Consider the following 26,148-nt stretch of genomic DNA (forward strand, 5'->3'; position numbering starts at 1 on the left):
TTGGTGATGATAGTTTATTATGGGATGTGTGATGGTTGTAGAAGCAGTGTTGGTGGTGATAGTGATATTATGGGATGTGTGATGGTTGTAGATGCAGGTTTGGTGATGATAGTTTATTATGGGATGTGTTATGGTTGTAGAAGCAGTCTTGCTGGGGATATTATGGGATGTGTGATGATTGGAGTGCTAGCTCTGCGGTCACAGTTTCCATCAGACTATGGATACACTCACCCCTCGCCGTCTCCATCCAGACAGGCGCTGTCGCTGCCACCCGGGGGTCGCCAGAGCTGCAGATAATGTAGTATGTGAGTATGAGGATCCGGTTGATACAATGATTCTCTGTGTGAGGATCCTTTAGGCCGCGGCAGACGTAAACAGCAGTAACAACGCCGTGCGCGAGCACACACAGCTCGTGCACACACCGCGCGCGCGCACACACTAACGTTGGACGGAGGAGGCGGTAACCGCCATCTTGTTGGTGGTTAGACGTCCTGGCAGCCATCTTGTTGGTGGTGGTTAGACGTCCTGGCAGCCATCTTGTTTGTTTTGCCCGGGCAGCCATTATGTTTGTGGGCAGATGCCTTCTTTAGGAAGCACTGTACGTTTCTCAGCGCTCATCCCGCATGTCGGTGGATGAAACTGATATTAACACTGCGACACATACCGAGCTACATTGACTACATGTCATTAATGTAACACCCGGTGAACTTCCGGTGACACCATACGCATACTGGGCGTCACCTAAACGTACGTCCACTCCGCCCCCTCCCAGGAGAAACACGCGGCGAGTGGCAGCAGCGAAGCGGAGAGATCGCTGTGTGCCGAGACCGGAGTCACCATGAGGCGACCCAGTGAGTGAAATGAGGGTGTGCGGGGCGAGCGATCCGTGTGCGGAGTGTTTATATAATATAATATAATATATACTATACACACACAGCCCGCTCTGTGTCTCAGTGCTATATATATATATATATACACACACACACACACACACTGTGTCAGTCATTGATGGCCGCTCACTGCTATATAGATATATATATACACACACACACACATTGTGTCAGTCATTGATGGCCGCTCAGTGCTGACACGTGTTGTTCTGCTCGCAGTGACCTTCCATGGAATCCATTCCCTGTATCTAAATATAGATCGGATGGCTGGCAGTGTATGTAGACATATAACCAAGATCCAGCAGAAATTAAACACCCACTATGATAACAGTCAGACCTCTAATCACAGTCGGCATGTAGGCTTTTCTTCCTTGCATTATGGAGCACTCGTGATTCCGTATGGAATACTAAGAATCATCATCATTGATTAATTCCAGCAGCATGTGCATTCAGCACATTGCCAGGCATCATCAGTTCTGGCATATGGGAAATCTAAATGCAGTGGTATTAATAATAGTTAGGCCTGAAAGAAAACAACAGCCCCCTGTCTGCTGTAATTGGCCATTTAACTTGATTCGAGTTGCCTATACAGGTGATATTCGAAAAATTAGAATATTGTGCAAAAGTTATTTATTTCAGTAATGCAACGTAAAAGGGGAAACTAATATATGAGAGACGCATTACATGCAAAGCAAGATAGTTCAAGCCGTGATTTGTCATAAGTGCGATGATTATGGCTTACAGCTCATGAAAACCCCAAATCCACAATCTCAGTAAATTAGAATATTACATGCAATCAATAAAACAAGGAGTGTACATAGAACAATATCAGACCTCTGAAAAGTATAAGCATGTATATGGACTCAGTACTTGGTTTGAGCCCCTTTTGCAGCAATTACTGCCTCAATGCGGCGTGGCATGGAAGCTATCAGCACTGCCTAGGTGTTAAGGAAGACCAGGATGCCTCAATAGCTGCCTTCAGCTCTTCTGCATTGTTCGGTCTCATCTTTCTCTTGGCAATGATCCATAGATTCTCTATGGGGTTCAGGTCAGGCGAGTTTGCTGGCCTATCAAGCACAGTAATCCCACAGTCATTGAACCAGGCTTTGGTGCTTTTGGCAGTGGAAAATGAAGTCTGCATCCCCTCAAACAACACATACTGTGGAAACTTCACACTGGACTTCAAGCATCTTGCAGTGTGTGCCTCTCCATTCTTTCTCCAGACTCTGGGTCCTTGGTTTCCAAATGAGATGCAAAAGTTGCTCTCATCAGAAAAGAGGACTTTGGACCACTGAGCAACAGACCAGGCCTGTTTTTCTTTAGCCCAGGTAAGATGCTTCTGATGTTGTTTGTTGTTCAGGAGCGGCTTGACAAGAGGAATACGACATCGGAAGCCCGTGTCTGTGTGTAGTGGCTCTTGATGCACTGACTCCAGCCTCAGTCCACCCCTTGTGAAAGTCCCCAACACATTTGAGTGGCCTTTTCCTGACAATCCTCTCCAGGCTGCGATCATCCCTGCTGCTTGTGCACCTTTTTCCTTCCACATAACTTTCTATTAAAGTGCTTTGATACAGCACTTTGGGAACATCCAACTTCCTTCGCAATTACCTTTTGAGGCTTTCCCTCCTTATGGAGGGTGTCAATGATGGTTTTCTGCACAACTGTCAGGTCAGCAGTCTTCCCCGTGATTGTGATTCCTACTGAACCAGACTGAGAGACCATTTAAAGGCGGCTCAGAAACCCTTTGCAGGTGTTATGGCTTACTTAGCTGATTAGAGTGGGACATTGTGAGCCTAGAATATTGCACCTTTTCACAATATTCTAATTTACTGAGATTGTGGATTTGAGGTTTTCATGAGCTGTAAGCCATAATCATCGCACTTATGACAAATCACAGCTTGAACTATCTTGCTTTGCATGTAATGCGTCTCTCGTATATTAGTTTCCCCTTTTACGTTGCATTACTGTAATAAAATAACTTTTGCACGATAATCTAATTTTTCGAGTATCACCTGTGAAAGTTGTCCATCATGCTGGTAGAAAGGTGACAACAGTGTGGAAACACAAACCATCCTCTTGTTACCTTTGGCCTTTACTTGCTCTACTTTCTGTGAGACTTTTACTTAACTTTTTACTTTTTTACTTTTACAGAACATAATAAAATATTTTAACAGGAAGGATACATTAATATTTCTCTTGTTTTTAAGCATGTTCTGGGACCACAAACATTGTATTGTTACAATAGGGTACCGCAGCGGTTCCCAAACTGTGCCACGGTTAATTCCCCCCTACACACAATACATCCTTCACAAACAAATTGCACCCCTCGCACACACATACATTGCACCTATAGAGGGTAGTGGTCACATGGAATAGCGTTCCAGCTGCCCCCCATACACACGCACTGCCCACTATACAACCTAGACTTTTTTTTTTGCACTTGGGGCATCTTGGAAAAATATTGAAATATTAAGTTCGCCTTCAACTTAAAAAAAAAAAAAAAAAGTTTAGGAAACCACTGGGGTACAGCATAATATTTTAAACTCTTTTTCCTTGCACTATAGCTTCCCCCTTTTCGTGGTGCGGTATACTGAAGTGCTGGTACTGGATCTGAGATTATAGGAATGTGGGCACCCCGGGAGAGCATTTTATCTGGGGCTACCTAATTGTTATGGAAGAACTTAATGAAAACTGGCATTGTTTTTTGCCTCTTTGTTTCCCTTTATTATTATCTTCATCGGTACTTACCGTTTTGGCACTTTGTTAAACTCACTACTGTACATTGTGGTGGTAGTGCGATGTATGAATGTTGGATTATGCTCCCAGCTGCCACTGATCTGATCAAATTATGAAGAATATTCACTCAAAGGGATACTATAGTCACCAACACAATTTTGGCTTAATTAAGCCATTTTAATGTGAAGGTCGTTCCTCTGAAGTCTCATTGCTCAATTTTCTGCCATTATGTTTTTATATTCTGTAAAATTTGAACTTTAATTACATACAAGAGGCTCCTAGCAAGCCATTAACAGAGCAGGAGATAAGGAATTCTAAATTAAACAGAATTTGCAATAAAGCAAGTGTAAACATTAGATGAATTTTATAGAAAGTGTCTAGAAAGGCTGTGTAAGTCACGTGTGCTGAGGGGGCTGTATTAACAAAGTTCTTTAACTCCTAAATGACAAACACTTAAGACTGCATGGGCATGATCTGTACACCAAAACTACTTCATTAAGTTAACACTATTTTTGTGACTAAATGTCCAGCCTTGAAATAGTCATAATCTGACATCTGTATTTGCGGACTATCGTTGCCATCAAAAGTTAAGTGGATAATGTGATATGTACTAGACACACAAGTTGGATCTGCTTTGATCTTTTTAACAATATAAAAAAGGATATCATCATTGGGTCATTTCTACTTTCTAATTATAGAGCTAAGGAAATCGAGCAAGCGCATGACATGTAGCAAACGTTTCAAAATCCAAAAAAAGGTAAGGTTTTAACATTTTACCAAGTTTGTCACTTTATTCCCTGTTTAATTTTTTTTCTTTAAAATAAATAAATTTTTGTTTTGTGTTTCCTTTCAGGTTCATGAACACAAACGGAAAGTCAAAAAACAGGCAAAGAATAGTGGCTCCAGGAAGCAAAAGAAAGACCTTAGTATTCCTAACGATGCCCCGTTTAAAGAGGCGATCCTCCGCGAAGCAGAGCTGAGGAAGGAAAGGGTATGTGTAAATGGCTAATGCTTGAAAACTGTCCAAAAATGCATTTTTATATAAAGCATATATCTGTTGCAAAAATATGCTTTTATTCCAATTTTCTCAAATATTTCCTTGTTACTGCAGTTCAGTAGCTCGTCATAGATATGTGTGGAGGACACTTATTTGAGATTATGGGATTTTTTTATTTTTTAATATCTAAGCTGTCTTTATGTAATTTTTTTGGGACTATTAAAATGTTGACTTGTTATGAAACGGCTATTTACTAAAATCATCCTGCTTAGCCAATCTCTTAATAAGGTTGATTAGTTATATTCCACACAAGCTGTTTATCAATGATTGCTTCACTGTCCCGTTATATAATTCCAATTAAAACAGATTGGCTATTTCAATGAGGGTATCAGGGCACTTCTGGAACCATAAGCACTACAGTGCTAGGAGTCTAACACTATATCGTTAATACAAACATTTATTCCCAACACCTTAGATCCCCGGTCCATATTTAGATTTGAGGCCGCCAAAATTCTGCAATAATTTTTTTTTTGCTTTTTTTTTTTAAATGTTTTATTTCCCGTGCCGGAACTCGCTTGGTTCTGCTGTTCCTATGTCATCCAGCAGATGTCGATCTGTTAGCCATGATCAAAATCAATTCTTCTCGTACAGTATTTTGATGTGTGGCAAGTGCCATGCACATCCAGTGAAATCCTTCTCATAGGACAGCATTTAAAGGGACACTATAGTTACCCAGACCACTTCAGCTCAATGAAGTGGTCTGGGTGCCAGGTCCCTCAGCCTTTAACCCTTCAGATGCAAACATAGCAGTTTCAGAGAAACTGCTATGTTTACATTTGGGGTTAAGCCAGCCTCTAGTGGCTGTCTTCCGGACAGCCACTAGAGGCGCATCTGTGACTGGAGGCATATTATGCCCCCATCGCGCAGAGCGTCCATATGAAAGCATTGAGAAATGATTTCCTATGGACACTTTGAATGCGCGCGCATGCACATTCGGATCCGCTGACGTCGACGGGGAGAAGAGGTCACCAGCGCCGAGGGAGCCCGGTGCTGGAATAAGGTAAGCTGCTGAAGGGGTTTTAACCCCTTCAGCGCCACGTGAGGGAGACCCTGAGGGTGGGGGCACCCTCAGGGCACTATAGTGTCAGAAAAACAGCTTTTGTTTTCCTGACACTATAGTGATCCTTTAATTCAATGCTTTCCAATGAGCTGCATTTGTTCCCAAATGCCAGTGTTTCACTCTGACATTGTAGAAGAGCGTCTAGTGGTTTTCAGGTAGACAGCCACTAGAACTGTATTTAACCCTATATGTTTCTATTAAATACATGAAGGAAATAAGCAAAGTAAAGGAGGAGGGTGGGGGGTGTCCTGCCAGCGCACTGAGGGGTCGCATGGAGTGGTTGCTCCCGTTACACCAAGCCCATATCAGCGAGTAAGAGACCAAAATCCTTCGCAAATCACACATCCAAGCAGCATCCGATTATGTGACCCACATAGCACCATCGAAGCAGCTGAAAATCACGGACCCGGTCCGCTAAAACAGATCACTTCAAACTGGGGCAGGATGGAGACTATCACGCGGCACACTCACCAACATCAGAGAGCCCATCGGAGACTGATTCTCTGGTGTTCCCGCCTGAAGATACTCCAGTCACAGACAAGAGTCTGCACACGATACTCCTCAGCCTCCAAACGACCCTGCAGGCTGATTTTCAGAAATTAGCCACGAAGGGTCCTTTTGGACACAAACTGAAGCCCTGTATTCTGGGTCATGGAGCCTATGTATCTGTATACCTTACATAACATAACTCCTTAACTGGATTAAACAATATCAAGAAGGGACCAGCATGGAGGACAGACGTGCCACAGCAGAACTCCTCAGCAAACCGGGAGATTAATGGCACATCCAGCCACACAAAGCCTACAAATGAAGCCCAAAATCGACTTACCTGACCCACGATGGGGCTGGGAACCGATGTGGCGGTCTGCGACCCACATGAAGCCTGTTGAAAGCACTCCTCACAGCATGGGACCCAGCGCGCGCTGGGCGGGGGAGGCGGCCGATCTCCCGGTCCGGGGCCGCATGGTGACTATGCCCAACGAGCAGGGCCCCCGTTACTCCCCCCAGACCGTCGGGGGTGATCGCGGTCCAATACAGAGAGGCAATCCCGGAACGGGGAGAGCACAGGGAGAAAGCCACCTTAACATACAGATTATACAGCGAGACACCCATCATGGCGACTGCCACGTGCCTCCCCGGCCCCACGAACCCAGACCACGGACTATCACAAAAGTTGGATGCACTACTCACCAACTTCTGGCGCGAGAGAGAGGGCAGAACGCAACCATCTACCTCCCACCAGCCACCCGATAAAGAGGCTGCCTCCACCTCGGAAGATCGGTCCGAAAGCCTCACCTGCAGTACAGGCCACATCATGGCGGCGGACCACGCTGCATAAGAAGCGGAAACACTGCACGAGACACCACCGGGGGGACACTGCACAGAGGAGAAGCAGGACCCGATGTGCTCACCCGCCCCACCTGGCAATACTCGAGACCAGAAGCCTACAACATCCCGCTCTGTTCCAGATCCCCCTCGTGGACGTTCAGAGAGAAGACAACATGGGGGCAATGGCAGCCTCACACCAACAAGGTGACCAGCTATGGCCCAACCACAACCCTCACACTGGACCCATGTACCAAGCCTCCAGAGTCGGAGTGGGATGATCACTATGGACTGCCATAAGAACCAATCACGCTCCGCAGTGCACAGAAGCAGGTTCAGTCCAAAAGCCCAAAGTCAACCCCCATTGAGTTACTTAAAGCTAGCCGCTCTTATTTGTGTCCCAGTACCTTTTTAAATGTTAATCCACAGCCTGTACCCACAAACCTCACTGGGCCTTTAAACCCTGTCTCACTCCCATGATAGCTCATTAAGTCCATCTACAAGCCTATTTTAAAGTGGCTATACTACAAAGTTAAGCATGCTATCTATATAACTAAAATCTAAGAAACCTAATACATGGGAGCTTTCCCTCACCTAAGTTGAAGCCTGCTTAAACATATGTTTTGAAAAAGTGCATGTTCCTCATGTGTCATTTACTGCTTTAAACATGTTTAGTGATCCGTGCTCATGCTGAGGTGACATATGGTTAGCCTATCTGTATAATTTTCCTTCATTGAAAACTAAAATGTTAATCTTTGTTAAAACTTATCCTTAGAAATGTGCCTGTTCAACGAATGCCACAACATGTAATACGACTGCTAACTTACCCTGATGTCACTGTTGTGGCGCACCAAGGCTACTTGTTAATTTTGTGCACAACAAAAATAAAGATAAAAAAAAAAAAAGAAAAAAAAATATCAAGCGGTATTGCTTTACTGAGAGGGTAGTGGACGCATGGAATAGCCTTCCAGCTGAAATGGTAGAGGTTAACACAGTGAAGGAGTTTAAGCATGTGTAGGATATGCATAAGGCTATCCTAACTATAAGATAAGGCAAGGGACTAATGAAAGTATTTAGAAAATTGGGTAGACTAGATGGGCCAAATGGCTCTTATCTGCCGTCACATTCTATGTTAAAATTACAGGGCCAGTGTACCCAGACTACTTCATTAAGATGCTGTTGGACAAACCTGTTTTGTTTTTTTGTAGCGGGAGGAGTTGAAGAAAGCCCAGAAACTTGAGAGGCAAAAGGAATTGGCGAAAAAAAGAAATTTGGAAGCTAAAGGGTCAGATCCTGCTGAAACAAAGCAAGCAAAGAAAAAGGTAAGTTTTTAATTATGTATCCCTTAGCATTGTTTTTTTTTTTTTTCTTCCCCCCCACTTTAAACTTTGTGAATAAAAAAAAAAAACATTTAATTGTAAGGTGAAGAGTTAAACTTTTTATTATTAAAGGGACATTATAGTCACCAGAACAACTACAGCTTATGGATTTGTTCTGGTGAGTAGAATCATAACCTTCAGGCTTTTTGCTGTAAACACTGTCTTTTCAGAGAAAATGCAGTGTTTACATTACAGCCTAGTGATAACTTCACTGGCCACTCCTCAGATGGCTGTTAGAGATCCTTCCGGGGTCATGGCTGCCTAAAATGCATCCAAACATTCAGTGACTCCTCCCTCTGCATGCAGACACTGAACTTTCCTCATAGAGATTCATTGATTCAATTAATCTCTATGAGGAGATGCTGATTGGCCAGGGCTGTGTTTGAATCATGCTGGCTCTGCCCTTGATCTGCCTCTTTGTCAGTCTGAGCCAATCCTATGGGGAAGCACTGTGATTGGATCAGGCTACCACTTCTGATGATGTCAGCAGACTGCTTGTTTTTCTGAGTCAAACAGCATGCAGAGTTACAGCTTCAGGCTTGAATACAGTAAGACGTTGCTATATTTATGGAGGCATGAGGGGCCCAGGGGGGCTAGATGGTGGTTTTAACACTAGGGTCAGGAATACATGTTTGTGTTCCTGACCCTATAGTGATCCTTTAACCAAAACTGATTAACGAGTGAGCAATTGGTACTAATTAACATGCACAATATGTCTCAGCTGAACTCATGTTCAAAATGTCTGAGCACATGGAGCACAAGCTTTTTATAGACTATACATCCCCCATCTGTACCCTTACACCTATCCGCAAACCGTATTTACACCATTACCTTATATGGTTCACAACATGGCACTTGAGGAGAATGGAATGTGGTTTTACAAATCCAGCACATGCTTAGTACATTGATGACAATATCTTAGCTACACGTAACTAACAGATACCTGTACTAGTATATGCCACATGGAGATTTTAGGCCTACAACATTTTTGGGCCTAGCTGAAATCCCATCACCATAATCTTCAGAAATTAAAATTGTCATGGTTTTAGAATAATGTGAAAATTGCATCTAGGGAAAAGTTCATAGTCTTCCCTTTCCTATCTTTTTTTAGATTCATGTCTATACCGTATTATCCAATCCTGAGTAAAAAGAAAGCAGAAATTTTTAGGTTAATTTTAGGTGATTCTTAAACAGGTTATGCTCTTTGGAAACTCTTGCTCATAAAATAAAGATGAGTCTGCTTTTTAAATTCTAGATAATTATGGTCTTGTTTGTTCAATGCAACATAACTATTTACCCTTTCTTTTGTAAAGGGTGACAAAAAGGAAACAAAACAACCAAAATCCACGAAGATACACAGTGATGTTTCTGAGAAATCCTTTTGTCTTGAAGTAAATAAGGTATGTTTTGCATTTGAGGATTTTGAGTCTAATAACTTTATCCCTATGGTTGGTGCACGGTTTTGGCAGTGTTGTGCAGGATAAATAAGAACTTTTTTTTAAACTTTTATGAGCCGTGGCATTTTGTACCCTAAGATAGATATTTTTAATTATTGACCTGTCTGGGTGTTAGGACTCCAGATATCTCATGTTTGAATTGTCACTTTCGGATGATATTAAAAGCATGAGGAGGCAGGCCATGTGGGTTAAGGTTTGGTGTTTGGACCAAATCACATGATATAATATGAGACCCAAAAAAATTACTCTTTACTCATACATAAGAAGTGGGAGATATGCGTTCGATATCATCCGCAAATGCTGAGATACCTGGTCTATTTGCACCAACAGATATCTCAGGGATTGTAGTGGGATAATGTAAGGTGTATTTTGAGGGACTCCTTGGGTCTAAGGAAACGTTGAATGGGAGACAACAAACATACCCCTTGTTCTATAAGGACCAGAGATACGTTAAGACAATTAAAATTAATTTTAGTTGAGGGTGAAATATATATCAGGGCTTGACAAATTTGTTCGGAATCTCAAAGCCAGCTAAAAAAGTTATGAGCCAGTTTTTATTTTATTTTTTTAAAGGGACACTATAGTCTCCAGAACCACTACAGATTAATGTAGTCGTTCTTGTGCCTATAGCCTGTCCCTGTAGCCTTTTAAATGTAAACGCTGCCTTTCCAGAGAAAAAACAATGTTTACATTGCGGCCTACTAAGACTTCTAGAGACCGTCACTCGTAGGGCCACTAGAGTGTCAATGCTCTGGATGGAGGCGCTGAATGTTACCCATAGAGAACATGCGTAATATCCTCCCAATGCTTTCCTATGGGAAAGCATTGGCTTAGCTGAGATCAGTAAGATATGATCTATGGAGGCGGGACAAGCCACGGCGAAACCAGCACGACATGGGGAAAAAAAACACCATTCATGTGATAGGAGGAGGGGGCATGTACCTAAACACACGTTGACAGAGGCACACACACACACACACTTTCTCTAACACTCACAAATTGATATTTTTAATTATAATCCACCCAGCCTCCCTACTTTTGAGACAGCTGAGTGGACTTTCCCTGAGGTCCAGTGGGGGCTGCTCTTCCTGCTCCCTTGCACTTTCTGTAGTGATGCAGGGGCCAGAATGATCATATTCCAGCTCTCGGCATCACTATACAGCGTGATTGAGCACAGAGGAGCTGCAGGAAGATCACTTCTCTCGCGTGCCAGAAAGACTTCCTTATCAAAGGTTGTTGAAGATTTGCTTCTGACCAATTTTGGCTTTAGTAAATATGAAAATTACCATTATGGTCTGAGTTTTGTCCTTTCAGACAAAATGTAATCCTTGGTGAATAGCACGGTCAGTGGTATCGGGTGTAGTAATAGCAGGATCACCAGAAGTGTACACCATTTTTGTAACAAGGGGCTTAAAAGGTTTAGGAGAGGCTGCAGGAATATTTTATTAGACTATAGTTTTATATTTTTTTTTCCCTCAGGTAATCGAAGCCTCCGATGTTGTGTTGGAGGTGCTAGATGCCAGAGACCCCCTTGGTAGCCGATGTGTGGAAGCAGAACAGGCAGTTCTTCAATTCCCAAACAAAAGGCTGTTGTTTGTTTTGAATAAAACCGGTGAGTGAACAAAGAACAATTTGGTGATCATACAGGGAGGTATGAGGATAATATTGATACAGTCTGATACAATAATGAAGACTGTCAGATCCAACTCTGATCTCCCATAGTGTTATTTTCTGTGTGGCAATTTGATAGAAATTAAATTACATACATTAAATACAGTTTACTGTGCAACAGTATTTGCATTTGTAATATAACAATTAATTTGAGCATACTGTTAATATTGTAACATTCCCATCACCATAACCATCATTAAGTTATCATTTGTTTTGGTATATTAAAGGACCACTCTAGGCACCCAGACCACTTCAGCTTAATGAAGTGGTCTGGGTGCCAGGTCCAGCTAGGGTTAACTAATTGTTTTATAAACATAGCAGTTTCAGAGAAACTGCTATGTTTATCAATTAGTTAAGCCTTCCCCCTAATCCTCTAGTGGCTGTCTCACTGACAGCCGCTAGAGGCGCTTGCGTGATTCTCACTGTGAAAATCACAGTGAGAGCACGCAAGTGTCCATAGGAAAGCATTAATGAATGCTTTCCTATGTGACCGGCTGAATGCGCGCGCAGCTCTTGCCGCGCGTGCGCATTCAGCCGACGGGGAGGAACGGAGGCGGAGAGGAGGAGGAGAGCTCCCCGCCCAGCACTGGAAAAAGGTACGTTTTTACCCCTTTCCAGAGCCGGGCGGGAGGGGGTCCCTGAGGGTGGGGGCACCCTCAGGGCACTCTAGTGCCAGGAAAACGAGTGCTTTCCTGGCACTAGAGTGGTCCTTTAATATTTCTCGCTTTCTTTGTGTGTAGTGTGTGTATGTATGTATATGTATATATATATATATATATATATATATATACATATGTGTGTGTGTATTTCACACTTGTCAGAACTGAATCTCCAAATATTTTTTATTCCTAGAATTTGGAATAGACCTTGTATCCTTTTCCAATTTTATAAACCTATTCGCAAACTGAGAACAGAAAAAGTATTGCTTTGCTCTGTTGGATAATGGTCGTCGTAGGAAAAAACTCTTGACCCAATTGCACCTGTACGTTGGCAACATATGGGCCATTTTCATTAACATATCAGATTGCACCAGAAAGAAAAGGGGGCAAAACAATTCCATGATGTCTGGGTTCATTTGACCGTTGCACATTCCAGCAATTTAAAGCCCTTTTATTTCAGTTCACGATTAAAAGCATCTTTATGACATACAATGTAATCGGGTCATAACAAAGCAATGTCACAGCAATCTACATAGTTTGCGTACTGTGCACTTGATAAAGATGTCATGAGCCCATTTCGCTGAATGTCACCGTTATACTTTCAGTCATGGAACAAAAATAAAGGATCTTAAATTGTTGGAATGTTTATGGGTTGGGCTATTGTAATTTTGGAGAGTGCCATTCCAAGATTATAACTATAGTTGGAAAACGTAAGTAGATTGTGGAAAGGGTGTATTTATACGTGGGTCATTAAATATGTTTTTGCCCCACCATGAGGTCAAATTTGAGATATCAGTCAAACCTTGTTTTGGTTTTGTAATAATAAGCAGCCCTCACAATGCATATATGTCTCATCAGTGAGGTAAGGCTGATCTCTGGGTGCTGTAAGCAGAGCCAATATTTAAATTATCTTTAGGAGTCCTGGCTTAAATTAAATTAAATTAAAAGCAGTGTTCTCGATATCTTTCTTTCAGATCTTGTGCCTAAAGAAAATGTTGAAAAATGGCTTTTATCCCTCAATAAAGAGCTTCCCACTCTTTCTTTTAAATGTTCGACACAAGTGCATGAACGGAACCTTGTAAGTATTTGTTTAGGCAGATTAGTATTTTTCCTGTGGTATTTTATTGTGTATTTATCCATGTCCTACTACAGCGTGTTAACCCCTTAAGGACACATGACATGTGTGACATGTCATGATTCCCTTTTTATTCCAGAAGTTTGGTCCTTAAGGGGTTAAAGGGGACATGGTGCAATGAGAGTTTGTGCACAAAAGGACCTCTCGTGGTCCAATAGAGGCTTCTGATAGTGAAGTCTGTTATTTTCCATTTCCATTTTCCTCAGAACACTTCGCCTGCAAGCGGAAGATTACATATGTCGGAAGCGTGCAGTGCACACTGACAACCGGCATAACAAATGCACAGAATTGGCATTGACAGTCCAGAACAGAATTCCTTGCGGGGGGTGCAACTAGCCTGCACACACACACACACACACACACACACAGTATTTACAATATCTCTGTATGTGTAGTGTTTCAAGCAGAAACACAGCACATACATACTCCTACAACCATGACCACTTCGAATCACTGAAGTGGTCATGGTGGTTGGAGTAACACAATCACAATCTGTGTATACAGGAGCTTCACACAATCTTACGAAATCTTAAATTAAAGCTTAATACTAAATGTAATCTGCTTTTCACACTACCCATATATTCCCTTTTATACACTGCAAACTTATACCTATCATGGCATGTTCACTTTAACAAAGTACGATTTGGACTTGTTATGCACCTTTAGAACGACTGATTTAAAGTGCTGTATGCTATATATAACCTTCAAAAACCTACTTTCTATAATACAGTGCATCATCAGTGTACACAAACATATATTCCTTGAAAACCATAATCCAAAGTGCAATATTAGAGTGCAAGTGTCAACCTCTGTCAACGTGTAGACTCCCAAGAACTGATGTAAATGTTAATTTTAGTCAACCATATAACTACAGCTAAACAAATTTGGCTCCAATTCCAATAACATAACATACTAATTGGATTGATGCACCTCTTCTTGGGCAAATAAACTCTTGTAACATCACAGAAAGAAAATAAACATGTTATTGTGCAGAGTTCGATGAAAATCGTAAACACACTATGTTCACTCTTCCAAATGTCAACTCACCTTAACTCAGAGCCTCCGATACAGGCTCTCATTTTTAGTCTTTCAGTCAAAATATGGGTTACTCCCTTTCTTCATTGACTGTTCCTCCTTTTTTTTTTTTTTTTTTTTTTTTTTTTTATACAGGGTGGAGCTAATAATGAAAGAAAATGTTTATAGTTTAGTATATTCAAAGCTCTAGAAATATAAATGAAGAACCGGTTCCATTCACATGTCCTGGAGCCTTCTTAACCATGCTTAGCGTTGTGGCTTTAGCGTCTGCTTGTTAGGAATAGGCATATGCCTTTTTTTTAATAATCCATGCTTTTGCAAACTCTATTCACCTGAATTTGAATTCCAAACTAAACACACAAAACATTTAACTGGAACAATTTTCAACATTTCTGTCAATGCACCTTATGTTCATAATATCCGAAAAGGAATCTAATCTTCATCTGACCATCCATGTAGTTAATGCCCACCTTCCCTGACAGATTCGGTCAGAGCATATTGTGAATAGGGTCTGAGCTTTTGGAGCTTACAAAATAGAGGGGACAGCAAGCTAACTGCTTAAACATCCGTTCCACTCATCCTATGTGACGAATGGAATGCTGTCCAGTGAAGGAACACTATAGCATTAGAAATACAAACCTGTATTTCTAACTGTTTTGTGTTCCACTTCCTATTTAGGTGTCATTCCATCATCATTTTACTTGCCTTCCCTTGTCGCGGCTGGTTCACCTCCATGGCTGAGGTCATCAAGATAGATAATGGGGGAAGGCTAAGCTGGTACAAGTGAGTGGCAAATCGCTCTGAGAATCATCCAAATCATCCAAAAGTTATAAAGGGGAAGTGCTTCCAGGCCTATCAGGAAGACTGCCATCAGAGTGTTTAACCCTGCAATGGAAACATTCTAATTTCTACAAAAATGCAATGTCTTAAATTGTAGGGTTAAAGCTAAAGGCCCAATGCACCCAGACCACCAAATTGGCATGAAGTGGTCTTTTAAAGGAGCATTCTAAGCACTAAAACCACTGCAGCCCACAGTAGTGTTTTTTTTAGGAGTGCCCTGTCAACATCCCACCATAATCTGTTGATTTTGTTTTCAGCAGTTTGACACCAAATGCCCATCGGCCACCCTTGCTGCATCTGGTCTTCCATAATCTACAGCTAGGCAGGGATATTGAGTTCAGTCTCAGTTGACGTTAATATATTTCTTTAACTGGGGCACTTTCTTGTCTGGTCAAAGTTCACTGCAAAATATTATTTATTCTCCGTGTCTGAAGTTTTTTTAAATCACCTCATACTTCAGGACATGGAACTGCTTCTGTTTTCGATATTGAATATTCGACCTATGCAATGTTCTTTTAGCAGTTGTTGCACTTTTTGATGATTCTGATATCAGTTTGTTAATATTTTCTCTAACACTAGTACTTTTATGAATTCTGCAGAAAAAGAAAAGGAACATTATACCCGGCCGTATCGATGTGACCAAGGGAACAGTTTGTTTTGGAAGCAGTGCCTTATTAAGGCTTCTTCATGAACTCTGTCCTTTGAAAACCGATGTGATTAAAGTTGGGTTAATAGGTAAGGGAGTACAATCAAAATAAATTAACTCTAATACAATTTATTCAACATTGAACTTTTATAGGAAAATACAAAGAAGTAATGCACAAAGATTTATTTTAGGGGCAGAAAGAACCAAGAGGATATAGTTAAAAGGACAATCTAAACAACATACCAGCTAAGTGTAACAATATGTTGTCTAGTGTCTCTGGGCACCATCCCCAGATTGCTGTGCAACAGGTTAGAAGTGGGTTTGAAAAGGGCTGGTTTTAACTATTTCCACCAAAACCTTGTGTGCTTTGTAGCCTTTTTTTTTCTTGTTGTATTAGATCTGTGGGGTTTTTTTTGCACAGGATTTCCAAAAATAATGTTCTGCCTAAAGCTGGAATGTCACAATTTGGAATGATTCTCCCATACTTTCGGCAAGTTTTGAGAAGTTGTAGAACAAACATAGACCTACCGTATATATACTCTAGTATAAGTCGAGTTTTTTGGCACATTTTTTGTGCTAAAAAAACCCAACTCGGCTTATACTCGAGTCACTGTCTGTATTATGGCAATTTACATTGCCATAATACAGACAAAGGGCTGTGTAGGAGGGGGGCTGGCAGGGAGCTGTTACTTACCTCTCCTGCAGCTCCCTCCTCCGCGCCGGTCCGGTCAGCTCCCCTGTCGGCTCCCAGTGTAAGTCTTGCGAGAGCCGCGGGGTCATAGCTCGGCCGCGAGACTTACACTGGGACTTGCAGAGGGAGCTGACCGGACCGGCGCGGAGGAGAAGGGAGCTGACAGGAGCTGCAGGAGAGGTAAGTAAGAGCTTCCTGCCAGCCCCCTTCACTGAACTGCCAATGCCACTAGACCACCAGGGAGTGAGAGCCCCCCTCCCTGGCCATGTATCAAGCAGGGAGGGGGGACGAAAAAAAAAATATATAAAGAATAATATTAATAATAATAATATAATATAACCAAAAAACAAATTATATTAAAATAATAATAATGCCCACCCCCCACCAAGGCTCTGCATCACACTCACTGCACTCATACACACACTCACTGCACTCATACACACACACTCACTGCGCTCATACACACACACTCACTGCGCTCATACACACACACACACTCACTGCGCTCATACACACGCACACTCACTCACTGCGCTCATACACGCACACTCACTGCGCTCATACACGCACACTCACTGCGCTCATACACACACACTCACTGCGCTCATACACGCACACTCACTGCGCTCATACACGCACACTCACTGCGCTCATACACGCACACTCACTGCGCTCATACACACACTCACTGCGCTCATACACACACACTCACTGCGCTCATACACACACACTCACTGCGCTCATACACACACTCACTGCGCTCATACACACACACTCACTGCGCTCATACACACACACTCACTGCGCTCATACACACACACTCACTGCGCTCATACACACACACTCACTGCGCTCATACACACACACTCACTGCGCTCATACACACACACTCACTGCGCTCATACACACACTCACTGCGCTCATACACACACACTCACTGCGCTCATACACACACACTCACTGCGCTCATACACACACTCACTGCGCTCATACACACACACTCACTGCGCTCATACACACACACTCACTGCGCTCATACACACACACTCACTGCGCTCATACACACACACTCACTGCGCTCATACACACACACTCACTGCGCTCATACACACACACTCACTGCGCTCATACACACACACTCACTGCGCTCATACACGCACTGCATTCATTATATACACACTGTAAATAAATATGCAATTAATATAATTTTTTTAGGATCTAATTTTATTTAGAAATGTACCAGTAGCTGCTGCATTTCCGACCCTAGTCTTATACTCGAGTCAATAAGTTTTCCCAGTTTTTTGGGGGTAAAATTAGGGGCCTTGGCCTATACTTATTTTAGGCCTCTTAATGTTTCAGCTAATTAATGTTGAACATATGTTGCCTTTTGCAGCATATTAGCAGGTGATAATTTAAACCAATTGCAAAACGAGACAGCCAGGATTGAATTAGCTGATCATGCATGCTTGGGATTTTGCTTTTATTTAGAAGTGGGTGTTATGGATAGGTTAACAGTTATCCATTTTTTATTTTCCCCACAACTCGCAGGATTTGCAAATGTTGGAAAGAGCAGTTTGATAAACAGTTTGAAACAAGCTCATGTCTGTAATGTTGGAGCTGTCAAAGGAACCACAAAGTAAGACATTCAATTTCTATTAAGATAATACAGTTTAAGTGTTTGCTCTGCAGACTTTCTACTGCTGTTTAATTCATGAACTTTATATTTGAAGATGATAATTAATTCCTGCTCGGCTCCTGCATTCTCCTTAATCCAATAATACTACTTTCAATACACTGCTTATTCATATATATATTTTTTTTTTATTATTTAAATATGATGTTAAAAGTTTGTCTTGCTGCCTCTTGCAATGTTTTAGCGTAATTGTAACAGACAGACTATATGTAAGCTAAGGGTCATGATGACAGACTGGAACTGACTTTCCCATGGAGGGTCCATTCAATCCAACTCTGAACCCTGTGTTGTCCATATGTCTGCTATGTAGGGTGGCGATGGTGTTCTTACGATCCTTTCTCTTCACAGGATACTGCAAGAGGTCAATATTGATAGTCAAATCAAAGTAATTGACAGCCCTGGGTTGGTGGTTTCACCCAATAACCAGGCTGTTGCCATCACCCTGAGAAGTGCGTTTCAAGTGAATGATAGTGACGTAATGAAAGCTGCCCATGTCATTTTAAAACACTGTGATAAGCAGCAGGTCAGTGAACTTTCTTTTGGTAATGAAATAATCTGGTGTTTATTTTTTTTTCTTGCTTTACTGGTAGATTGATGTGTGCGTTCTCTCTTACCTTAATACTCGGCTCTGATCTAAAGCAATTGTTTTGGGATATTTTTGTGGATTTTTGTTGTTGTATTACGTAGTAATGACCAATTTTTTTTTACTTTTTTTTTTTTTTGTTCTGTCCTCCAATTAAAGGAACAATTCCACCCCATGATAACAAACTGAATACAGCTCTTATGCTTATAGCAATGTTTGGGCACTTGAGTTGCCATCAGGGGTTAAAACATTCTCAACTGTGTAATAGTACATATGGTTTGGGTATCCAGTGATACGTTGTTGGTGCAGATCACACCCAGCAAACCTTCCTGTTACTGCAGTGGCAGAGAAGAAGCTGAAGTGTCAGATGCTGGGGGACAAACTTTGGAGTTGCACCATTGGAAGTTACGGTGGTGAGAAGACACTCCTGGCTTGGGAGAAATCCTGTAAAGGAACACTTCAAATACCACAGCCACTACACGGTTGACAAATGCACAATCATAGCAGCTAGCTCGTGTGTATTTTTCTTTATTAAATGTTTATAATTGGTCCTGTTCATTCGAACCAGTTTCGCACATTCCTAAATTGAGATCTTGCAGATCTTTGCTTTTATATTATGGTTTAATATTTCATGTGAAAATGTTTGTATTATCCCTCTCATTTCCAGGTCATGTTACAGTACAATATTCCAGATTTCAGAAATCCCCTGGAGTTTTTAACCTTGCTAGCACGTAAGAGAGGAATGCTGAAAAAGGGTGGGGTCCCCGACACAGAGAGTGCAGGAAACCTATTTCTAAATGATTGGCTTGGGTAAGGACATATGGCATTTTACTGTAATGAATTTGTTTGAGCATTTAATCCAAAGCAGCCTTGATTAGTTATGACATGTGTGGTGTTAAGACAAGGCATTATGTTTTTATGGGTTGTGATGCATGAGCCTAAGATTCTAGATGATGTCACCTTGGTTAGCAGCCCTGATGGATTACAAGAGATCCCAGGACAAACAAAGCAGCTTTGGATTATGGCAAAACATTTAACCTTTAGTTGTTGTGTCCTGTGGTAAAGTATATTTACACAATTCACACTGTTTACAACATACTGTATCACATGACAAGAGGCAAACTGAACATGTTACACTAGGTGTCATTTTAGATTGACTTTGTCAAAGTGCACTTGTTAACTACAAAATGTGGTTATCAAGGACACATATATGTTGGCAGGGCTTAAAATGTAATGTCCTATGCTACTAGCCAGGCATTAAATGTTACCACTGCAAGTAAGGTTCACATTTCTACATGTTTGAGCCCTGATGGTGGTGGTATGCATGTAATCCGCATATTGCCCTGTTCATATATGTGAAGATCTTTGTTGTAAAATCCACCAAAAGCCCTCCATAATCCATGAATCCTGCTAATTTAGGGCAGGGAGTCTGGACGTGCAGGAGCCCATAGTCAACACCTCTGTGGTCTTTACAGCTTTGTTGGTATCCTAGTGATCAAGGTTAACGATCTAGAAGCACTTCCAATGACGTTTTGACCAGGCACTTGCTAAAAGCTTTGCTAGTTAAAGTTTATAGATGAAGATTTATTTTGAATTTGGATTGCTAATTGGAGTGGGGGCTTTAGGAGTAATCTTAATTGTTAAAGCAGTTCTAAATTGTTTAACTTTTTGTTTTCTCTCAAGTGCCAAACTGAGTTACAATTCCCAGCCACAAACCCCAGCCTGCGATTACATAACCCCCGAAGTTACAAACCGAATGCAGAAAGGCATCAACCTGGAACTCCTTGCACAGGACAACACCGAGTCTGTTAAAAGTAATGGGTTTTATTAGAATAATTTCAGATGATTGTACAAGATTAAGATTGTGATTGATTTTTATTTTTAATGCCTAACCTGTCCCAGTACATTTAATATACTTAGACCACCACCACTGTCTGTCATTTCCTATTGTGAGTAACTTTGATTGTAGAACACTAACCGCCTCGATACCTGCACCGCATCGGTTCTTATCCTGCAGGAGAAGCTAGATATCTTTATTGAGCTAGGTCTGGCCGATTCAGGATTGCATTCATTGGCTGAGAGACGTAAGCTGCAGCTTTCAGCCAATGAGCATGTCCCTGCATAGCTTAGTAGATCTAACCGGATTCTCCTGCAGTGTGAATCTGAAAGCATGATATAGAGGCGTGAGGACCCAGGTAAGTTTTCAACACTTCTACACAAATTCAAACACTGCGATTTCTCATGGAAATGCATAATCTCTGTTTAATGGGTCTGACCGCTTTCCTTTAACAACAGTGCGACAAGATCCACTGTTTATGTATTTTGTTCACCTTTACTCTTTAGACAGATTTCTACATGTCTAAGCCACTCTCGGAACTGAGCGTGTGTGGGTTCTTTTTATCCCATGCAAAATTGTGATCATAAAGACTCTTTAACTTTGAATAATAACTCTCGGCTTTTTGTTTTATGATTTGTACTCGGTCATTTTTAACTGTTTATTGGGTGCCACTCAGGTTATTTTAAAACAAAGCAGACTTTGAGTCATTGAGATTGACATCCAAATGTTAAAAAAATCTATTTTTTTTTTTTTTTTTTTTTTTTTTTAAATTCTTTATTTTTGTTGTGCAAGTTTTACATAGCGACGTCAAACGCCACAACAGCGTGTCTAAGAACATACTTAGGTTGAACAGTGGCAAGAGGAAGTGCACATTTTTGTATATTAATATTAAACATTAGCTCGGCTATACAATAAGGTCAATAAAATTAAAAAATGAAGAGGCAGCGTATTTTAACCGTTATAACTGCATGTAACCTTGCTAAAGTCGCCGTGGTTACCCGTTAATATCTTAACTTATGAACTGATTGGTACAAGCTAGGTCTAGCTGCAACATACGTGTGAGTCACAGATAGTTACATATCAATATAATATAAAAGAAAAGGTAGCCTATTATAACAGGTGTAGTTAATAGCATCTTTGCTAAAGTGACTACGATTACTATGAAGGAACATATGAACTGATTGGTACAGGCGAAGACGAAGTGCATTGATACTACAGTCAGGGTATTACAGTTGAGTACACTTAAGCTTATGGCAAAACCCAGAAATCAAAGCAAGAGGCATAACATTAACCTATTCTAGCAGGAGTTACACAGCAGTCTTAAGTATGACATCCTATGTTTGACAATAGCTATGGGTAGAGTGTGGGATGGAGGTTAAGCGGACCTTCCCCTCGTGTATAGGATAGGCCCTAGAGTTACTGAGTATTAGGCGAGCCTAGGTAACATTCTACTGTTATGCGAACTTGTTATGTAAATGCATGCCTACTGAGTGTGTTAAAAAATTTAAACGATATGGTTCAGTGTAACATGTAAGTGACCTCAGGCAGTAGGTTGCTAGGTAAAGGTGATAGCACTGTTAAATAAACAATTGATAACAAAATTATAGAAATGTAAGTTTGTTCTTGGGATTGGATTGTCCGCCAGTGCCTCTTGCGATTATACCAGTTCCAGTCCCGGATCACCCGACCCCGCACATGGGCCATTTAGGAGAAACAGTCTCTGCAACTGGGGAGGGCCAGTGTTCCTCTCTGGCTTGATCGCGTGCGGCAGTAAGCTGTACTGTGGCTTGGTATGTTGCTGCATTCCAAGTTTGCAGGGTATGGGCTCGCTGGTCAAAGGTGCTGTATCCAGGTGCTTTGCCGGGGATTTGTGACTGCCTGGCTGTCCCGCTTTTATTTGTAGGAGAGTGGTTGCATGCACCCAGTGTGCTCCGAACCTTCGCCCGCCGCCGCTGTTGCCGGTGCTTTTTGTTCCGCTTGTCCACCCTGAAGGCCCACAGTGGGGCTCCGTAGTGGCGTCGGCGGGTGTCAGGACGGATCCATGAGGAGACCATCTTAGCCGCTTGAAGGTACAACACCCCTCTGTCACATAGTATCACGTAGAATTTTAAGCAAAGTCGGTCCAGTGCTTCTAGGTGCTGCGAGTGTGGGTAGCTGTCTGCGTGCTCCCTCTCTGGCCCTTGCTGGGCGGCCATTTTAGGCATGCTCAGACACCCGTTGTCTCACTGTTTGGCCGTGTTTCTCTACCTCAAACTGTGTCCGCTTGGCTGATATGGACCGGGATAACCCCCACCGGTCCAGAGGGGGGGGGTAGGAGATCGGTATTAAGTCTGGGGATTCCGGCGTCGAGGAGAGCGTCCGCCTCTCCCCGGCATCCACACCCGCAGGCCGCAAGTCGTGTGTCGGGCTACAGGCTCCGACAGGCTCAGGAAAGGGATCCTCCGGTGCTGTAATGCACCCCCGTCTCGGGTGGCGCACCCCGATGGGTGTATAAGCTTTATGGCCGCCGGTATCGGCTTTTTTGCTGGCCGCCTGGCTAGAGCTCTTTCTCCGCACGTCCGTGCTGCTTGGCGGTCAGACTCCGCCCCCCGAAAAATCTATTTATTTTTAAAGGGAACACTGTAAGCACTGTAACTTGATTAATTTTGTTGATGCTGTGGTGTGGTGTCCCCTTCCATTTTTAATGGTTTCATTACAAGTAAGCGCTCCCAGCAGCCCATTCCATCTGTGCTACTTGGACTAATGAGGAAGCATTAGCTTGATGAGCAATTGGTGGCTGTGATTGGCTGAGAGTTTCAACTGACCTTTCAGCCTGCCACACTGCCCATTGCTGATATGAACTGTGATGGCAGGAAGGTAATGCGTAATCTTTGTCATAGTCATCCCTACAGTAGAGGAGGTCAGTGTGTGGGTGGCCAGGGGACACGGCAACAAATGACTAACCGTTTCAATGAAATGCTTATATTACCTACAGTGTCCCTTTTAATTGTAGTGTTTCTCACGGTTTAGATAAAGCCTTTTTTAATTTAAAAATAAATAAATAATATATACACACTAGTCCTGCACAGCTCTGCTTATTTAATACTGAGGTAAGTTGATAAACCATTATAAAATGGTTTGATTACTTACATTGGAGGGGAGGGGAGTGCAAGACTGGCACCAACGTGCTGTCGTGGTTATGGTGCTTGAAGTGCTACTTTAATAAGTGTTAATTTAACCATATTTAACATATATAGTGTGTTTCAATGTAAAGGGTGATTAGACATCCTGTTACTGTATGAGTAATATGAGTTTTAATTGCTGACAATTGTGCCCTGCAGCATTAAAGTGTCCTAGCTCTGCAAGTAGTATTCGGTTTACGTCTGCCGGTCTGATCAATGGGGTAATGGATGTCAATAAAATAAGGGAACAGGAGGAAAGCGAGGCAGAGACTGAAGAGGATGAACAAGACATGGAAGAGGAGGATGCTTCAGAAGCTGAAGAGGTAATTAGCCTGTCTGTGTGGGGGTGGAGTCTGCACCTCTCATCACATGAAGAAACTAATCTTTTTATTCTGTTTCATTAGGAGGAGAGCCAAGACATATCCAGGGAGGCAGAGACTACACCTGAAGCAGCTACAACTCTATGTGAGTTTTAAAAGTATTATAAAAACACTAAACGCCAAGCTACTATGTTAAAGGTCTAGGTGAAATTTTAGTCCTGTGATAGAAAGTAGCAAAAAAAACTAAAATGCTACAATAGTGTCGAACTGTTGTGTTTACTTTTTAGGGCAGTGTACCCTAGTACCGTCCAAGGTTAATGGGTGTTACAGTGCTGGACAGCAGCTAATTGAGCGGTCTCCGTTATTTTGGCACAGCAACAAGCATAATAGGGGACTGCATTACTGGAATCTAAAACAGGATCTCACAGATAATCTATCAGGGCTTAAAATGTGAAGTCCGATGTTACAAGCTTTGCCTTTAAAAGTTACTCGCCAGGGCCAAATGTCTACTTCTCAATTACTATTGGAAAGTTTGAGCACTGATGCTATTGGTAGGTTTAGGGATATCCCCTCCATTTTATTGTATGGACCTGTACTTGTAGGATTATTTCTGTAGTGTGTTTATATTTCCACAAGTCATTAACTAATAAAACCATATTCTTATTTATTTTGCATCTGATTTCTAATACATTTCTTCATTTTTACAGCAAAAGACGCCCCCAAATCAGTCTGCTTTGATAAAGTCGAAGAGAAAGCGGATGATACTTATGACTTTAATAGTGATTTCATCTAATATGTTTCCCAGTAGCCTGTGCATATTATAAACAATGTCAGTCCAGACTCTTACACTATGTATAATTTATATTGTAAGATTTGATTATTTACTGGGACTCTATTTTTGCCATTTGCTTAAAGGAACACTATAGTCACTATAGATCATTCCCCTGCAATTTCACTGCTCAATTCACTGTCATTTAGGAGTTAAATCACTTTGTTTCTGTTTATGCAGCCCTAGCCACTGCTCCCCTGGCTATGATTGACAGAGCCTGCATGAAAAGAAAACTGTTTTCACTTTCAAACAGATGTAATTTACCTTAAATAATTGTATCTCAATCTCTAAATTGAACTTTAATCACATACAGGAGGCTCTTGCAGGGTCTAGCAAGCTATTAACATAGCAGGGGATAAGACAATCTTAATTAAACAGAACTTGCAATAAAAGCCTAAATAGGGCTCTCTTTATAGGAAGTGTTTAAGGAAGGCTGTGCAAGTCACATGCAGGGAGGTGTGACTAGGGTTCATAAACAAAGGGATTTAACTCCTAAATGGCAGATGATTGAGCAGTGAGGCTGCAGGGGCATGTTCTATACACCAAAACTGGTGACTATAGTGTCCCTTTAAAAGTCGTGTTGTGTTTTGTTTTTAAAGGTGTTAATAAGCAAAACTCTCCCCCTGCTCCTTCTGGTTGGAGAAGAAATGTGGGTTCTGTGAATCTGGCAGAATTGTTCGTATGCTTTGTGTATAATATTTGAAGCTGAAAATGAAGATGTTTGGGTTTTTTTTCTACCTAAAAGTTGGTTGTCACCATGTCTTTCATATTCTTTCCTAACTTAATGCAGCATTTGTCAAATAAAAGAAACTGCCCTTTCTGCTGGATAAGTGTGTATTGAATGCTGTCATTGACTGTATAATATCTACTATCATGCTGGAAATGGTTTAATAAACGCTTTAAACTAAGAATGCGACTTTTTTGTTTGTTTAATGGAACACTTCTAGCACCATAACCACTACAGCCAGCTGCCACTCTTTAGCTGGAAGCGCCTTGCTTTGAGCGAAGCCAAGATACAGCAGATGCTCTCAGCCAATGAGCTGACCCAGCTAAGCAAACAGAAGTTCCTTGCAGGAACTTCTAGCACCAGAAAAGGTCTCAACCCGTTTGACTAGTTTCCTTGGGAGGATGCCAGGGCACTTA

General features: G+C 41.8%; 1 protein-coding gene and 2 non-coding genes across 3 annotated transcripts; all 3 read left to right on the forward strand.

Annotated features, from left to right (window-relative positions):
• The first annotated feature begins 730 nt into the window (after nt 1-730).
• GNL3 (G protein nucleolar 3) lies at nt 731-25,213 on the forward strand. Its single transcript, XM_063426970.1, has 15 exons — nt 731-851; nt 4,325-4,383; nt 4,480-4,617; nt 8,278-8,391; nt 9,762-9,848; nt 11,385-11,517; nt 13,210-13,313; nt 15,845-15,980; nt 18,131-18,218; nt 18,624-18,798; nt 19,526-19,668; nt 20,542-20,672; nt 24,016-24,179; nt 24,261-24,321; nt 24,884-25,213. Exons 1-15 carry the CDS (start codon nt 839-841, stop codon nt 24,967-24,969), a joined length of 1,632 nt encoding a protein of 543 aa, XP_063283040.1. The 5' UTR covers nt 731-838; the 3' UTR covers nt 24,970-25,213.
• Nucleotides 11,554-11,630, forward strand: LOC134570041 (small nucleolar RNA SNORD19). The gene has a single exon (XR_010084693.1). It is a non-coding gene; the product is annotated as a small nucleolar RNA SNORD19 (small nucleolar RNA).
• LOC134570042 (small nucleolar RNA SNORD69) lies at nt 18,488-18,564 on the forward strand. The gene has a single exon (XR_010084694.1). It is a non-coding gene; the product is annotated as a small nucleolar RNA SNORD69 (small nucleolar RNA).
• Nucleotides 25,214-26,148: the final 935 nt, after the last annotated feature.

Source organism: Pelobates fuscus, chromosome 7 (genome assembly GCF_036172605.1).
Source record: "Pelobates fuscus isolate aPelFus1 chromosome 7, aPelFus1.pri, whole genome shotgun sequence".
Taxonomy (NCBI): domain Eukaryota; kingdom Metazoa; phylum Chordata; class Amphibia; order Anura; family Pelobatidae; genus Pelobates; species Pelobates fuscus.

Coding starts and splice junctions, on each gene's coding strand:
- GNL3 (XM_063426970.1), top strand. Junction 11,518..13,209: donor GTTTGTTTTGAATAAAACCG/GTGAGTGAACAA, acceptor TCTTTCTTTCAG/ATCTTGTGCCTAAAGAAAAT. Junction 18,219..18,623: donor GCTGTCAAAGGAACCACAAA/GTAAGACATTCA, acceptor TTCTCTTCACAG/GATACTGCAAGAGGTCAATA.